This window comes from Cornus florida, unplaced genomic scaffold, assembly GCF_030987335.1.
Source record: "Cornus florida cultivar Cherokee Brave unplaced genomic scaffold, ASM3098733v1 CherokeeBrave_3.0.0_Hap2_Chr05, whole genome shotgun sequence".
NCBI lineage: Eukaryota > Viridiplantae > Streptophyta > Magnoliopsida > Cornales > Cornaceae > Cornus > Cornus florida.
This window is the reverse complement of record NW_026775575.1, coordinates 73,739,173-73,757,791: the sequence shown is the minus strand read 5'-3', so window position 1 is coordinate 73,757,791 and position 18,619 is coordinate 73,739,173. Positions and strand designations below refer to the sequence as shown.

Below are 18,619 nucleotides of genomic sequence, written 5' to 3'. Positions count from 1 at the left end.
CAGACACACTTATTTAATAAATTAAATAAACAATTACTTCAAATACTATATAAGCATATAAGTTTAATTAAAATAAATAATTCAATTACACAATTTAACAATTAAACAAATAGTCAAATAATCAAATAATGAATTTAAAAATGTAATAAAACCATCAAATAAAAAACCGAGACTATCATTTTAAAATTAAGGATATTACAAAGCACACCACATAAATGAAAACTTACACATAAAAAATCCATTAGTATTAGGAAATTACAGGATAAGCGATCCTTGAAACGACACAAAAGTGACATTTTAGGTTTACCCATACTTGACATGACAAACTTAGACCTTTATACAATCATACTCACTCAATTGTCTTTTACCTTAGTCACTTTATGCATGTTGAATATTGATGGGACAAAAGTTATTTGCTTTGATGAATTTCAAATACGATTATTAAATAGGTTATAATCGAATTAAGCTGTTTAATATAATACAATTAAATCAACACGAGTATATGATAGGTTCTGACCTGCGAACATGATTTGTTATTTCATTATGGGTTATTTATATATATGTGTGCGTATTATGTGTGTGTGTGTATTATAAAGAAAGTGTGTGTTTGAGACACGACACATTCATTCCCGGAAATAACGTGGAAAGAAAACAAGCAGCCAAGACAGTCAAAAGAGTAACGACAAGTTGAGCAGACACACCAAATACAAAAAGGTAGTATGAAAAGATAGACGTATAGCGTGTGCCGGCGGGAATATCTTGGTAGTTCGTACCCACACGCACACACACTCGCCTCGCACTCGCACTCGCACTCGCACTCGCTCGCATTAGAGTTCTTGCGCCGCGTTATCACATAAGCAGACAAAAGTCGATTCGACTCACCCATGCCTCTGCTTCGCCTGCTTTGCTGCCAACATGGTCTACATTCTAACACACTCGTTTGTTTGTAATATAAAATATTTTAAATGATTTCTCTGTCAGAAAAAATAGATTTTTTGTTTTTTTTTTTTTTTTTTTTGGGTAACAAGGTTTGTATGAAAGAAAATGATTGTTACAAAAGAAAGAAAGTGAGTGATATTATTACCTTTCAAAAAAATTATATTATTATGCAATTTAATTAACACTTTATAAGTAGTACATAATATAGTGTAAATATATTTATAGAGTATGTTATAAATATTATTCCTTTTCATCTGTAGAGCAGATAGAGTTATCAATGTCATTTAGAAGAGAAATTCTGGCTTGTAATGTTCATGACTTTAGATTTATAATCTCTCTATTTTCTTGCATAAAAAAAGAACTAAAACTTTGGCTTGTAATGTTTATGACTTTTGATTAATATTCTCTCTTTTCTTGCATTAAAAAAAAATTAAAACTAATGGAGGCAAGAGAAGAATGAAATGTAATTCAAGAATTAGAGAAAGACAATTACGGTATTAAAATATAATAATTATAGGGACTCTCGCTAAAATCTAACAATTATTATATAATAGCGTTAAAATTTAATAATTTTTATATGATCCAGAGACCGTTGATTCCAACTAATAAGTACTTTGTTCTTTGGCCCAAAATTCAACTGTTAATAGATCGGATTAGGATCGGATAGATCAAATTTATATATAATTTGTTAAGCAAATGAATTATCGAATTCGAATCACTAACATATTCTCGGACTTAATGTCTCAATCTATATCTTATTTAGATTCTGAAATTAAAATCTTGTTTACTGACGTGTATAATTTATAAAGTTAGATGAAATAATATATAGAAAGCTACATAATATAATTATGCAACCAAATGAATATAATGATAAATAATTAATATATATAAACAAGATTAAAATCTTGTTTACTGACGTGTATAATTTATAAAGTTAGATGAAATAATATATAAAAAGCTACATAATATAATTATGCAACCAAATGAATATAATGATAAATAATTAATATATATAAATTTAGTAGTATATAACTAATATATATAACATTGATATATAGTATATTGTAATGTAATATATATATATATTTAATTGAGTTCCATTACAATTTTGGATTCAGATTATTATCAATCATTGATTTTTTTTATTTTTCAATTTATATTCGAATAATTAGATGGATTCAAATAAAAAACCAATCTGTTAGGCCGAAATCTTTACCATTTAGAGTGATTTGACGTGGATCAACCTATACCAATAAGCCAATATAATGAAAAACTTCATAATAACAAATTACACGAAGTTGGAGAAAAAAATTCGATTAGTGACCTAAAAAGCACAAAGAACTATGCTGGATAAATTATTTTATAACGCTTTTAACTGTAACTGATTTAACTAATTTGATTAATGAGATTTCTCTGAACCCAAATTGAGTGGAAACCGAGTCAGTAACAACAACTCGCTTGACTAGGAATCATTCAATACATAGATACCACTAAAGCAATAACCAAACATGCCACTACTTGCGTATCAAGTTCGCTAATCGACTGTACAATACATAGATAAGTAGGTAATAACCGTAATATATAACTAGCCAAAAGGGTAAACTTGGTAAAGAGCTCCAACACCATCAAACACCGTGAACAGAGATTACTATTTCTCCGGTGACTTCTACGGCCAAAAAAGAACTCAAATAAAAAAAATCGTGACCGGCGGTTCAGAACAGCGGCGCTGGCAGATTCAGATCGAACAAAAAGGGCTTCTTCTCAGTTCTCATCTTCTTCCCTTGCTCATTCACCACCACTCCTACAGCCGTCGCCGGCGACGCGCCGGAACCGAAAGGACTCCGACCGCCTCCATCAGACAGAAAAACCGCCTCCGAGTACCAATGCGGCAACTTCTTCGGAAAATCTTCACGGTTGACAGCTGGCGGCAACGGAGGCAGCGATGCAGCAGCGTTGCCTTCGTGACAGAAGTTAGTCTTGGCCTTCGGTCCGCGGAGGCTTCTGGCGGCGTCGTCGTAGGCTCTCGCGGCCTCCTCCGCCGTGTCGAAGGTGCCGAGCCACCGCCGAGTTTTCTTCCAGGGATCTCGAATCTCCGCCGCAAACCTGCCCCAAGGACGCTTCCGCACGCCTCGAAAGTGCGACTCCTTCTTCCCCGCCGTTGCCGCCGGGACCGGCGGAAGATCTTCCTGCGAGCCGCCGCTGATGGCGGCGTTCTTGCGTATGTAGAGTGTTTCGACGTCCATTGGTTTTTGGAGAGAAATGGAGATATGGTTAGGGGGTATATATAGTAGAGGAATTGTTTGTCAATTGTCACTGTCTTCATAACACCGACAGCTTTGAGCTTTTTATTTTCTTTCTCATTTTCTTTTTCTTTTTTTCATAAATTATTTGATTTGCCGCTTTAATGAATTAAATGCATGCCTATACTAGAATAATAATACAACTCATCATGATCTCTTTAGGACGCCTCTCGCGTGACTCATACACACAATCACTCTATCATTTATCGTACTATCAATCAATTACTATATATTTTATATAAAAAAAAAAAAATCAAATAACACGTGTCAATATTTTATTAATTAATAATAACATTTCATCAATATAACGAATTTCTCAAAAGTTTTAAATAAATATACACCTATCTTAACTAACGAAAATGAAAGATCTCTGTGATATTGTGAACACATATCATAACATCTCAACTAATGGGGGCTTGACGAGAATGAGAGATGGTACACGCACCAATGTGCGTCACTAATGTGTCTGTTTCTTACCTTAAATGACAAACATACCCTTATGTTACGTGTACTACATTTGGTTATATTTATATATATATATCATTTGTATTTGTTCCTTCTAAGAGAGTGAAGAAAAGTAATTATGATTGGTTGACTCAGTCAAAGCTTCAATCACAATCTATAGACTACTCTGAATTAGAAGGAATGTCAATATTCAACAATGGGGATGGCATGGTTAACACAATTTTTTTCCTTTTCACGCAACCATTCCAAAGAAGTTGAATCACATTGATGGGCTTTAAATACTAAACCAATCTATTTGTCATTAATGGTGTGATTATGGTAACAATTTTAACATTCATTGTGAATCATACCTAAATCACACAAAATAATTTTAAGTACAAAGTTGTTTCTCAAACAATTAATTATACCCACCGGTAAAAAGGGAAAAATTGGTGGGAGGAGGGGAAAAGAATTAATTGAACAAGTAAATGGGATTGATGGGTGTTAGGTCTGAATGGGAATTTGTGTTAATGGAGGATGATGGTGTTTGGCTTTTTTGGTCGCTAGCTTTGAAAATGCCATGACGACCCTTTATCTATCAATCTATCTATCTATATATATATATATATATATATATTCATTTACCATTTACTCCGTACAAACAAGACTTCAAAAACTTTCGGTAGGAAGAGGCAAATAAATTAGTGGACAGAGTAACTTAATTCCTTGTTTTAAAAAAAAAAAAAAAATGAAAATAGACACTATTTTAGAATGGTATGATCTAACCCTATTAAAAAACAATATACCACTTCATACTTAGATTGGTGAATTATTGCATCAAGCTGGATTTGAAACAATATTGACGTGTTTTATTTTTTTTTAGGTTTCATTTTAATATAATATCTTTATTGAAAATTAAAGTTTCAATAACCATGTATGTCAAATTATATATGTGTTATATATATATATATATATATATATATATATATATATATTGTATCTCTCTAAGAACTGTTGAGATACTTAAGATTGTTTCTCTTATGTATAATTACTGATTAGATTAGGTATCTCTTATTATATATAACAGATTATGTCTTATATAAAAGATTGTGTTTTTTATCATGAATATTCATCTATTATTTTGATAGGTATTTGTTCATTACTATAATGATCAAAATTAATGATATATGTGACTCTAAAAAATAAAAAAAAAATTGTAAAATATTATAGTTTTTGTTTTAAATTTTGTACAAATCAAATTCTTAAATAGACTATTTAATTGAAACAAATAAGAGTAATAATGATACCAATTTAAATTGAAGTTTTGAAATAACAATCATACTTTTATCTCTGTCAATTTTAAGTCCAGATATTAAAATCATCAATAATATCATTTTCCTTATAATAATTGAAATAACAAACACATCATTACATCTAGATTACTTGTAAGTTTTATTAAGTAGACCTTATATACCATTTTTGGAAAACCTTTTCAACAATCAAGAGATCCATTGGGGAACAACAATGCTTCCATAAAGGCGAAAGATACTAGAGATTTATTTCCTTTAAAAGATTTATTTTTTGTTTTATTATTTTTATTTTTCTTATAAAGTTAAGATATTCAAGTTCATTACTTTTTCTGAAATAAAATTGGAACTTTCAATTCTATTTTTTACAACAGTTTTTGTTTTTGTTCTTGTTCTTGTTCTTGTTCTTGTTCGTCTAGATCTACTCTTGTTTGTTTCGTTTTCGGCTCAGCTGGGCAGATATGTTGTTTTTCTCCTGTTAGATCTTTGATGTAGGCTGGTTTTGGGTTTTTGGATTTTTTCCTACTTAGAATTGATCATTTTTTCCTTAATTGAATCTTGTGCAGAATTTTGTGTGTCGGAGCGTTTTATGGTTGTAGTTTTGAAACGATTGCCGTGCTGATAGCCAGACTTTTCTGTCTCTCCAGTTTGCTACTTTTTCTTATGATGGTTCCGTTTACAAGTTTTAGGTTTTGTTTTCCCTACAAATCTGGAACCTGTTCTTCATTTATTTATTTTGTTTCAAGATTTATATATATTTTTTAATTTAACTTTATGTCTCTATACTGTCATCTTCATTTTAGCCTTTGAGCCCTTGAATGATTAAAAAAAAAAAATTCTATTTTTTAAAGACGAAAGAAATTCTACTACTCAAGTACTTTGACAGTAATATTTGGTGTGATACTGGCACGTCCATGTGAACGCTTATTAAGACTATCATTAAGTCCGGTCTTGTCATTTGCTGTTTTTCAAATCATTACATTTAGTACAAAAACGTAATATGGTTATATCATTATTACGTTATTCACATTAAAATGGTCCATTATAAAAAGGAAAAAAGGGGAAGAATATCTCAAATTCAGATATCATTCTTTAGATAAAGAAAACTATTTAACCTCTAATTTTATAAAAATATGATCAGTGAAAATTTAACTTATTGCCATATTTTAAGATGGAATAATAATTCTTTTAAGCAGTATTTTTATATAATATTTTAAAACGTTGTGAATTATTCTTTTCATTCCATAATAAGTATTATGTTTTAAAAATCGTGAAATTTAAATTATATAATTTTATATAATATTTTAAAATATTACAAATTACTTCTTTTATTTTATAATAAATGTTATATTTTGATAATTGTAACAAATATTACAGGACGGAAGGCGAGTATTAATAGGTATAATTATGACAAAACCAGAGACACTAAAATTCGACGCGTAAGTGAGAACTATTAAACGAGGCCTGGCGCACAATAGCAAAAAGTCTGAGAGTGGTAGAAGAAACAAAGGCGTGTTTGGTATAAAATAGTACGAGCACGTGTATCAGTGCGCCGGCGGTTAAAGATGATGCGATTGATTCAGGTGGGACCCACTCGAAACCCGACAAAAGGCATGACTGGCCCACTTTTCGAGTCCTATTATTGTTTCGGCTGAACTAAAAGCCCAGTAGGCCGTCAAAGCAAGCCCACCACAAAAACAAAGGACGGCACGCGGTTTACGATAGCATTCATAGCAGCATAGTGTGAAAGGTGCGCTCGTCTTCTGTTAAGTCGTGAGTCTGTGTGACCCACAACTACCAAATCAAACTTCTGAGGACATGCCTTTTTAGGTACCGTATTATTTTGGTAAAGTGTTTATAATCGTCCGTGACACACACTGCAATTGTTGCGACGAATAATTTTTCGTATTTTGAAAACTACACTGCTATTGTTATATTACTTTCTAGCAATGAACCGGGATCCGGTACTCCTCTCACTTGTAAAAACGGTGTAGTTTTGAATTATGAACCTCACATATTGAAACAGTATCGTTTCGGACTTCTGGTGCATGATTTCCAAATAATGATTCATATCCTCGCGTGTAAAGAAAGGAAAGAAGAGATGTAAAGATGTATAGAAAGAAAAATCTATTAAATAAAAGTATTTATAAAAAATACTTTACATACTGTACCCTTAAATATTTGATCTTTTATATATATATATCACTAGGGTAAAATTAACTTGTCTCGGATGGTTTAAACCCAACTCACGTTTTACATTGAAATTTGAAAATGCTATTACAAACTACAATAATGCCACACATGTACCATGGGCATTGCAACTGTGGTATGCCTCTCAAGAAACATATGAATCCTGATACTTCTTGGATGATTTTTTTATTTTTTATTTTTGGACTTATTCAAATTATCAATGTCAAAAATAACGGTAAAGTGGTATATTTAAAAGATAATTTAAATTGTAAGGTATCATTCATATTTTCAATATATGCCAAGGTAAAATAATATAAATAAGACAATGATTAATGACAATTTCACCTATCTCATCAATGACCTTATAACTTGATAGTATGTCTTCATCTTTCAAAGTAAAAGATCAATGATTCAAGTCACAAAAAAAAAAAAATAACAATAAAAAAAAAAAAAAAAAAAAAAATATCCCACCCTTTTGGAATGGATATGGACGTTGTTAATCATGTAGGGGCGTATGAAAAAAAGATGAGGATGAATTTTATTAACTAATAATGTTAACATATCTTATGACACTTATCATTAACTCTGCATCTAACTGTTTATAAGAAAATTGTATAAAAATTATAAAGTCTGAAAGGTTTTTTTTTTTTTTTTTTACCAAAATTTAATTACAGTAAATCACGTATCAATTAAATTTTTATATTCTTTCTTTTAATTTCATTTGGTTAAATTACAATATCAATTTTCTATTATTTATTTACAGTGAGATGACTTTAATATAGACAACGCGACCGTGTAATTTATGCATTTTTTTTTTTTTTTCCTTCTCAAAACGTGCTAATACACCATTAGACGTGGAGTTGGAAATTAGAAGAGCCTGGCATAAAGTCTTGAGCGCAAGATATGAAGGTTTCTCATTTGTGTTGACACAAGCCTTTCTCTTCCAATTTGTGTGTGTGTATATATATATATATATACATATACAAATGTATATGAAGTGTAAATATGTAAAAAGGGAATTAGAGTTTCCTCTCACTGTAGTAGTTGAATTTATAAAATTTCTAATTCCAACGGAAAAAAAGGGTCTCATCCAATTCATCATATTGTCATCCCAACGGAAAAAAAGTACCTCATCCAATCCGTCTTGTTGCCATTCCCGTCATTATTAATGTAGAATGGGAGTGAAATTTCTAATTCCAACAAAAAAAGTAGGGCCTCGTCCAATGCGTTATATTGCCATCCCCGTCATTATTAATGTAGAATGGGAGGTGTTCCGAAAGATACTATCTGCTCCCCAAATTACGACTGGTCGGGTTCATAATATTTGAACTGGCTCCTATGACTTTTGTTCCCCAAAGTGATAATAAGTGTTGTTTCCGAAATGCGAAGACGACTTTCTCTAGCAACAGAAAGATACGTGACAGTTGTTTTGATAACACATGTTTCAGCGACGACTTCAAGTCTGGTAAGCCAGACAAGGTGTGTGACAAAACAATGTGCAATCAATGGATCGTTGATTCACACATAAATGCTTACTTTGATAGAACTTATAAAAATGTAGTATCTTATTATAAGTGGACTTATTAGATTTGGATAAGAATTAAAATGTATATAAATGAATGGGTATGCAGCACTATAAAACAGCTTAAACTTTTAAATAAATGGGCAAGCACCCAACCATTACAGTTGATATCAAAACCAGACCAGTCTTTGATTCGGCATCCCACCCGGTGGCGTCCGAATCTTCACTCTAGCTATACAGGGTGGTCCGATCGCAATAAGAGCGTTCCGCGGATTCAGGTGAGGAAGAATGTTGCAAGTATGCATCAGTACTACCCAATAGCTTAAGCTTTTGAATAAATGGGTAAGGATCCAACCATTACAGTTGATATCAGAACTAGACCCGGTCTTTTGATCCAGTGTCACGCCAAGCGCCCCACCCGAAGGCTTCCGGATCTTCACTCTGGGTATGCAGAGTGGCCCGATCGCAACGAAGGCGTTGCACGGGTCCAGGTGGGAAAAAATGTTACAAGTGGGTGGGATATGTAACAACTTAAGCTTTTAAATAAATAAGCAAGCATCCACCTGTTACATATCTCCTCTACTTTTCAAAGTGGAGTCTCCAAAAGAGCAAAGTGAGAGGTGCAAATAATGTAGGTAAGTTTCTTGTCAATGAAAAAAAGAAACAAAAAAAAATAATAATGACGTCCAACCTGAAATAATCATTTTGATAAATTCGGAAAATTTACTAACAATAATCAAACTGGAAGCATAATCTCATCAATAACACATGCTCTCTTCGAGATAAACCACCAAAGTCAACAAAAATATCACCCGCAAACGAATTCACATCACAGAACGATCGAGATTCACGCGTTGGAGAAAAGACATCAAAAAAACACAACTTCATGTGGAGAACTAGGTGCAGCGGGTCCATGCGTTTAATTCGTCCTTAACCATTTCGGAGGAAACAACCACAATACTTTCCCAAGACTTTATCAAATGGAAAAGCAGGTGCCAGAAAAGTCCCCTGTTTCTTATCACGCAGCCGAAATAACCAAACATCCCTAATACACGAGGAGACGACCACTTTACTTTCGCATGACTATAAAAATGGGGAGAAAAACTATGTAACAAAACAGTCCACACGTTTCCGCTTTCAAACTTATCCCGTCGGAATGTGGCAAGTGAAAAAAAAAAAACAAACGACGCTATTAGTCAATACGGCCAGCATCCAAAGCCCTTTTTAGTTGTATGGTGAGAAAGAGGCAGTAATGACAGAAACAAATATACTGAAAAAAATAGCCTGCTAATTCATTTGCAAAAAATAAAAGTTCACAACAAACCAGTTCATTGATGTTTTTTTCTTCAGAATAGCCGAACCATAAAGAGAACATGATGAGTACTAATATAAGAAAACAAAACTCAGTCTTGATATAGGGCGCTGCTCATCCTCCAACAGAATAATAAGCTGCTCTTGCAGGAAGCTATTATAGGCGACCGCAAAATATATCACTTGAGAGGAATGAACCTGGAGGAGTGGGTGGCACCAATACCAGGCCTACCATGCTTCACGGGCTTGTAAGAGATTGAGAATTCAGCTAGGTAATGGCCGATCATTTCAGGCTTGATCTCAACCTGATTGAAGGTCTTGCCATTGTAAACCCCAATAATGCTGCCAATCATTTCAGGAACTATGATCATGTTGCGGAGGTGAGTCTTAACTGGCTCTGGTTTTTCGCCTGGTGGGGCTTCACGTTTCTGTTCCACAGACAACAGAAAAACTAACATTACAACAATGGTTATGTTCATTATCTATATCATATACATATTATCAATGGAAGCAATGCCTACACGAGAATATGTGTCATCATCACATTGTAAGATCATTTCTTATAACCCAGCACTTTTTCCCATATAAAATAGAAGATCTATTGACTGTGACCTTTCGCAATGCCTTTTGCGATGCACATTATCATCCATCTTATTATAGAAAATGATGACATTAGTTAGTTAAGGCAACATTCTTGTATAAAAAAAAATGCATGCAGAGAAGCTAGTCCACAAAACAAAGTTCACCAAACAACCTACATATGATGCCTTGACTGATAGGTATATGAAATCTGTGCATAAAATAGGGAATTTTTTTTGTTTTATGACACCATTTTGGATACAGTATGAAAGACCAAGTATCCACATATATTAGACATCGCATGATGATACAAGAATGTTCCACGTTCATAACTCAATCAGACAGACTTTGCTGACATAAAATCTATACATGTTTAGCGAATAAAGCATATCACTTTATCAGGTTTCAGCTATCAACAGTACTTCCTCAACTGCAAACCACACACAATCAGACATAGACGGAACAGATAACTTAGCGAAAATAAGCATATCCTTGCACAACTTCAGGACATTCACCCCAACCTTAAAAGAGAAAATACGTATAACATCTATAACTGCAAAACCACACACTTCAATTTTATTTTATTTTTGGACAATACTTATAGGTCCTCAGCAGTGAGGATGAACACCGTACCGACTAATGATGTGGACCAATAACAATTGGATATATTATCTTTAATTACTAAATCAAAGATGGTGGATAAATATTCACTTACCAATTCTGAGATGGTGATTTGATTACCATCTCTGATATGATAATTAAAATAAGACATGTCCATTTATTATTGGTCCACATCAGTGGTCAGATAGTATACATATTCACTAGTGAGAACCAAAGTATTGTTCTTTATTTTTTTTGACTAGTACAAACCACACTTCATGGATCGAATAGCTCAAACAAAATTTCCTAATAGATGTTCCTAAAGTTTGAATCGTAGATAGAACAACTGAACCCTCACGTATCGACAGTAATTAATATGATCCTTTCTTCTTGAGCAGTAGTTTTAAAATGATTTTTGTTGCTCCCCAAGCATACAACAAGGACAGTCTGTAGTCACTAATGCTCAACTTTAAAGAGAGTTATTTGCACCATTTATTGCAAAAATAAGTATTAAAACCACCTTCAACAAACTAAATCAAAGTGGAGAAAGAACCTGCATGGCCATTCACATAAATTACAACCCTATAATTCCAAATAACTCAATAACACAAGATTCCAAGCAGGGTTCTGGAACAAGCTTTTCTAATCAGAAGACCAGATTTTATACGGCAATTTTATCAATGAGGGGTATCATAGCTTCATGGATTTCCATTCTATATAACTTGACCTTGAGAAAACAATTTTCTACGCCTTTTTAATTATATAACAGACCAAAGCTTGGAGAATTTGCATAATAACCATGGAGATAACAAGGAAAGCAGTATGTTTAATTAAGCACTACAATAGTAACTATAAAAAATATTATAAAAGACATCAAGTTTTTTTCCCATCTCATCCTCAATTATTTTAACTTCAACCCTTGTCACGTTAGTGGCAAGGCAGTTAATCATCATGGGTAGATTTAAGATTCATTTTAGGAGGATTTCAAGGAGTCCTCAGCATCAAGAAAACTTATACCTCACAATCTCTATAATTTGCGGACTTGTTACGACAATTACTTAGCTAGAATATCTCATGGGACTTGGATCCCCTTGTCCTCAAAGTGTTATAGTGTCTTCAACTGGAATTATCATTTTTGCAAATTCACCTGTCTTTTCAATAGGTTTAAAGTTTATATCTTCTGATTGTCTTATGTAAGTATTGCCTTCTATAGGCATTTTATTTCAAGTCACATGGCTACTCTCCTCAATGGAATTGGTAACTGCCAAGCCCACTCTTCCCCACCTTTGCAATCCATTTCTCACCACAGATGGCACCCAGCCAACTTATTTTTACAATTACGGTAGAAAACAGAACTCACCATCGCCGTTTTAAGCACTCTTAATCTCAAATGAGACCAAAACTTCTCATATTATGAGGACTTATTCTCCACCTCGTTGTTAGCACCTCTTCACACATACACCACGTTGCAGGCACCTCTTCTCATGTATGCCTCTTTCCCTAATTTCAGCCATCCATTAAGGTCGTTACTAAGGCTTCTTCTCCACAGCTAAGACTCGTTGAAGAGTTTAAGACATTTTGAGAACCTCCTCTCTACAAACAAGCTTAATTGAAGACAATTAAGAACTCCTCTTTATGAATTACCTCGCTAGAAAATAATTAAACCCCGGAGGCCTTTACAAGCCTAGTGTAGGTCATGAACAACAATTATATGAGATCCTACGAGGCACTTAACTTGGCAGCATAAGTTCAAGGTTCCTTGAGGTTTGCACATATCTCAAAACCTAGAACAAAGAAGAAAGACTACTTCACGCATGAAAGACAATGGGACATCATTATCATATAACACTATGCTTAACACAGAAGGATGTTTGGAAGAAGTTGACCATTTCAATATCTGTCTAATCACATTAAGTCATCTACAAGCCACATTATTATAACCTCAAATAAAAACCTTGTCATACTGCATTAAATCACCACATAATAACTCTTACTACCGAGGAAACATGTTGCTAATCCTACTTCGCCACATCAGATTAGACATACTAAATATAAATAGACCACACTATCCATTTAACACAAGACAAGTTGAACAATTACAGTTCTACGCATTGAAGTATTCTATAAATATGACGAGGAATGATCGGGCTGACTTCACTGCGCAAGCAGGGAACAAACAAGCACGCGCAACCCAAACACCACCCACACACCGACACGTACAACTGCACAAGAGCCACACCCAATGATTTGCAAATATGATAGCATGTGTGCCCAACAAACCTGCAGCCATCAAGTGAGGCCTGGCCAGCACTGTTTGGCTCGATTGCGACAGGACATTATGGCAATAGTGAAGGGACAAGATAGCAATGAGACAACATACCAACAGCGATGGGACCGATATATAGCAACGGGACAATATATCGATAGCAACGGGACAATATAGCGATATAGCGACGGGATACAAACATGAACAACGAAACCCATACATGCATGGAAGCTATGCTCGGATCATCCATTGACATGTATGTACTACAAAGTATGATGTCACATCGCCGAGAATGGATACCATGCGAGCAGCCCACAGACTTAGCCCTAGAGCAAGCTTAGCTTGCACGTTGAAACACCTTAACCTCAAGGAGTAAATGGTCATCTATATATCATTAGGTAGCCTAGACTTTTACCAAGCCTAATCCACTTGGGACTTTTACCTTATAATGCGTAGCACATTAACTTCACAATCATCAACAACAGCCAACATATATCATTAGGCAAGCATGAAATTTGATCAATTCAAATAAATTAGTAACTAACTGGTCATTTTTTTGTCAAAAAAAAATAATAATAAAAATAAATAATATAAAAATAATAATATAAAGGCAAAAACAGAACCCCAACATTCTGAATATTAACATCACATCACCGAGAATGGATACCATGCGAGCAGCCCACAGACTTAGCCCTAGAGCAGGCTTAGCTTGCACATTGCAACACCTTAACCTAAAGGAGTAAGTGGTCATCTATATATCATTAGGTAGCCTAGACTTTTACCAAGCCTAATCCACTTAGGACTTTTACCTTATAATGTGTAGTACATCAACTTCACAATCATCAACAACAGCCAACATATATCATTAGGCAAGCATGAAATTTGATCAATTCAAATAAATTAGTATCTAACTGGTCATTTTTTTGTCAAAAAAAATAATAATAAAAATAAATAATATAAAAATAATAATATAAAGGCAAAAACAGAGCCCCAACATTCTGAGTATTACACAATCTATAATCAATTTTAGAGAATTTGTTTTTGGTTGGTGGGACATGAGACATTTATCTAGAAGTCATGAGTTTAATTCGTCTAAAGAACCAAAATTATGTAGACCTAAAAAAGACACCCTTTATAATATAAAATTTTGCTTTACAATCATTAAGAATTCTCAAGTATACAAGTAGTTGGAGTAAAAATAATTAACCTAGTGAATGTACGTTTAATGAATCTTTGAAAAGGGGGAAAAAAAAAAAAAAAAAGAAGCAAATGAATGAGATGTTCTATGAAACGTCGGTGTTAAAACCAGAAGGTGGGAACTTGATTGTATAAGTGGAGATTTAAAATAATTGCCAACAGGGAAAATGGTTAAAATAATTGCCAACAGGGAAAATGGTTTTTCAACATCAAACTGGACACTAGATTTGAAATAAACATGGGAATTGAATCCAGCTTAGACCCTTACTTGGCCAGAATATCAGCCAATAATGTCTGCAAGCATTTTGCAATCAATATTTGGTTCAAGCAAGACATTTCGCTAGCATTATGCATTTGAAGCACCAAAAACTTGGTTTAAACCTGGATTTCAATCCTGCAAGACAAATAAAATATGTGCAAAATACAAGAAAAGTTTATATCTCTTAATCATTTGGAGTCTTGGAGAGCAAAGATTGTAGATTGACTGAGTCGATGAATTACGGGCCAGTCTACTTTACGGCCAAGTCTTTTGTGCCAAAGCTCACTTAGTAGTGATTAAAATCTTAAAGCATGTCCATTTTCCTAACATCCACCTACTGATAAATAGGCCATTCATATTTACATTGGAATATTCATATTAACCAGCCACGACAATACCAGTTGGATAGAAAGCATAACTACACAATTCCCTTATCCCACAAATATGATAGTATAGATTAAGGCCCAATAAAATGTAGAGCTACATTCCTATTAAGAATTTTGGCCGCCTAGCAAACAAAATGAGACTCTCAAGCATCAAAGCAACTGTTGACCAAGTACTGACACATTGTAGTTCAGATATTATAGGACCATAAATTCTTGCAATGTTAAAAGGTTGGACTAAAAAGCATAATAATGCAGGTTCAGGATATTACAAAGACTTTCATCTTTGGACCGTTGGGGATGGGATTACTTCGATGGTTTGTTGCACAAGTATATTTGTTTCACTAATTACTACTATTCTAGAAAGAACAAGATTTGATAAATAATAGTCTAACAAATTGGGATTCTAGTATTAGGAAAGCTAATTTGTGTAAAATAATGCAAAAATATCATTCATTTTCGAGTCATTTGCGGCACTCACAGCTTTACGCAGTTTCTTAATCAGAGCCATTGGCTTCCTCTTCAAACCACGTTGAAACCTAAAGATCAAATTGATAAATTAAAAAAAAAATGTAAATAAGTAAATGTTAATAACGAATAACTAGTCTATCTTCAATACAAGATAGACACATGTAAAATGATACAGTATAAGTGTATAACCTTCGGCGAGCACGAGCTGTAAAGAGCTTGACGAGTTCATCGGTGGACATGTCCAATAGAGCGTCCAAATCAACGCCTCTGAAACTGAACTTCTTGAACGTTCTCTTCTTCGGGATTCCTGCAGCAACATCTGTTTCCACATCCGCCTGATTCATTCATATCATGAGAAAATGTCAAAAATTCAGTCGAAATCATCGAAGCAGAATGTGAGAAAAGTGAATGAAACACGGGTTGTGAGGTCGAAGAATCGGATTCGAGGTCTCACCATGGTTGTTGATGATTTGAGAGAACTCGAAAAACCCTACTAGTCGGCCGCTGTTCGTTTGTGATGACGGGCTAGGGTTTGGAGATTATATTCGCGTATTTATAAGCCCAGAGTAAATTTACGGTGCTTTCGGTAACTGGAGGGACCGGTTGCAATATAAGTGAAGAAAAATGAGTTTTGTGCCTTGCTGATTTAAAAAAATAAATAAATAAATACATATTATACGGTTAAATAAAATCTCAAAGCCATGGGCTAATGATAAATTTAATTAACAATATCATAAGAGAAAAAAAGAAAAATATATTATAAGTGCAAATTTGTACATGCACATTTATTTCTCTTATAATTATATTTTAAACTTTTTAAGAAAAAATGTCAATTAAATTTACTAACAAATTTATTTTAATCCACAAATTTGATTAACATCAAGTATGCAATAGTAATATCATCGAACCAAAAGCTATCATTAGGATTATGCTGCGTTTTCGTTTTTGCAGCCTCAAGAAAGTAGAAACATAATTTTGTTTTCTCGAGTGACAATATAAAGTAAAAATGACGCTTATTAATACTTATTGTTGTCACAACTTTGAAAGCAGAAAATAATAACAGTATTTAATAAAACATATTTGTTACAGATTTACATAACATTTTTTAATTATTTTATTTTTATTTTAATTTTTTTCATTAGTACAAAAAAATCCTTAAATATTTATGCAATTCAATTATTTCACAAATATTAAAAATATAGGATAATAAAATATAATATTCAATTTAAAATCACAAATCCTAATAATATTCAGATAAATAAGTACAAAATAAGATATATTAAGATAAAAACACTATCACCAATAATGTATATAAGTGCATACATATGCATCTGCATACACAAATTTCTTACTATGCAATAAAAGAATAGAAATAGTGGAAAAAATAATTAATTTTATTAATATTTGATAAGGGGTACAATTATTTATAATATCCTTTACAAAGAAAGAAAGTTCTCTGATTCGATCTCCTAAATATTCGGTGCAAATGCTTCAATATTTGATGTTGAATTGTCTACAACAAACTTTTTTCAAATCTCCGATAAATGAAAGAAACTTGGATTGATTTTCAATTGAGAGTCGTAGAAGCTTAATCTCAAACGGTTGAATGAAAGTCTTTGAATAGGGTCGGCACTTGTAGAACGTGGTCCTTTGTATTCAGAGTTTCAAAGTGTTGAATCTTAAAAGCTTTAAGTGGTGAATGGGTGTAGAATGTGGCAAAGCTTCAGTGTTCTGTTGGAATCCCTTTCCTTCCCCACTTCGCTTCTATTTATAGACATCATAAATGGAAAAGATAGTAATTTTGAGTCACTTTGGATAATTATCACAATTATAATTTGAATAATTATATCCTCAAATATATATATATATATTAAGAATAATTATTATTTTATTTTACTAACCTAATTTCTAAGTGGGCCTGGTTAGATAGCAATTTGAAATTGCCCATCAAAATGGATTGGGTCAATTGAGTAATTTAGATTGATCCATGACCCATGTTTTGGGGTGGGCTTAGGTTGTTTGGGTAACCGGCCCATGTTTCAAAGTGGGCTATAACTAAATTGATGGTAAGCCCAAATTATAGTTAGAACCCATCATGTAAATTATTAATCTCTTCATATTATATATCTTAACTTTTACAGAAAGGGGCATAATCAACACCAATCGCATGGACAGTGTCATTTTTGGTGGATCTGAACATGTGTTGTTCTACCAAATGTGCAAAGCAATGGTTTTTCTTCTTTTCTTCCACATCTGGTTCAACATCCTGATCCTTAGTTTCCACACTATTGATGATGTCTTTAGCTGCCTTCTCTTATCTTCTTCTTCGCCTTCTTCTTCATTTTCTCTTTCTCCATGGCCATTGTTTCATCTTCGGCACGTTTCTCGTCTTTTTCTTCTCTCACGATCCAGTACCAAAGTTTAAAACAAACCCATTTTGAGGACTTACATGATATGTACACGTATGGCTTGGCTTCCCAACGCCTCAATTTGATATCCATGCATGGACTGCTGCATTAGATGCACACATTTGAATTTCTCTTTTCTTTTTTTCTTTTTACTTCAGCAGAAAGGGAGTTCCCTTTTTTACTATGAATTTTTATATGCACATGTATATAAATTTATATGCGCATCTGCCACGCAACCTTTTTTTTTTAATGCAATTCATTCACTTTTCTTCCTTTTTTTAGTCCTCTCAGACACCACACCTGTTAGAAATGTAACACATCGCCATCTTTGCAATTTTTTTTTCACCATTTGTCATGGTTTAACCCTTTTGACTTTTGATCTTTAATGTTACATCTCATACTTTAGTGCTGAAGAAATGGCTGAACGTATTTGTGCCCACTAA

The 18,619-nt window shown here is 33.3% G+C and overlaps 2 protein-coding genes across 2 annotated transcripts; both read right to left on the bottom strand.

Moving 5' to 3' along the window:
- Nucleotides 1-2,255: 2,255 nt before the first annotated feature.
- On the bottom strand, nucleotides 2,256-3,622 carry LOC132310226 (ethylene-responsive transcription factor 3-like). Its single transcript, XM_059808425.1, has one exon. It carries the CDS (start codon nucleotides 3,180-3,182, stop codon nucleotides 2,652-2,654), a length of 531 nt encoding a protein of 176 aa, XP_059664408.1. The 5' UTR covers nucleotides 3,183-3,622; the 3' UTR covers nucleotides 2,256-2,651.
- Nucleotides 3,623-9,970: 6,348 nt separating this feature from the next.
- On the bottom strand, nucleotides 9,971-16,358 carry LOC132306842 (small ribosomal subunit protein uS19x-like). The gene is made up of 4 exons (XM_059804409.1): nucleotides 16,223-16,358; nucleotides 15,958-16,103; nucleotides 15,779-15,836; nucleotides 9,971-10,441 (listed from the first exon to the last, which is right to left on the bottom strand). Exons 1-4 carry the CDS (start codon nucleotides 16,223-16,225, stop codon nucleotides 10,193-10,195), a joined length of 456 nt encoding a protein of 151 aa, XP_059660392.1. The 5' UTR covers nucleotides 16,226-16,358; the 3' UTR covers nucleotides 9,971-10,192.
- Nucleotides 16,359-18,619: the final 2,261 nt, after the last annotated feature.

Coding starts and splice junctions, on each gene's coding strand:
- LOC132310226 (XM_059808425.1), bottom strand. CDS start 3,182: ATGGACGTCGAAACACTCTACATACGCAAGAACGCCGCCATCAGCGGC.
- LOC132306842 (XM_059804409.1), bottom strand. Junction 15,837..15,957: donor ACAGCTCGTGCTCGCCGAAG/GTTATACACTTA, acceptor TTTGATCTTTAG/GTTTCAACGTGGTTTGAAGA. Junction 10,442..15,778: donor TTAAGAAACTGCGTAAAGCT/GTGAGTGCCGCA, acceptor TCTGTGGAACAG/AAACGTGAAGCCCCACCAGG.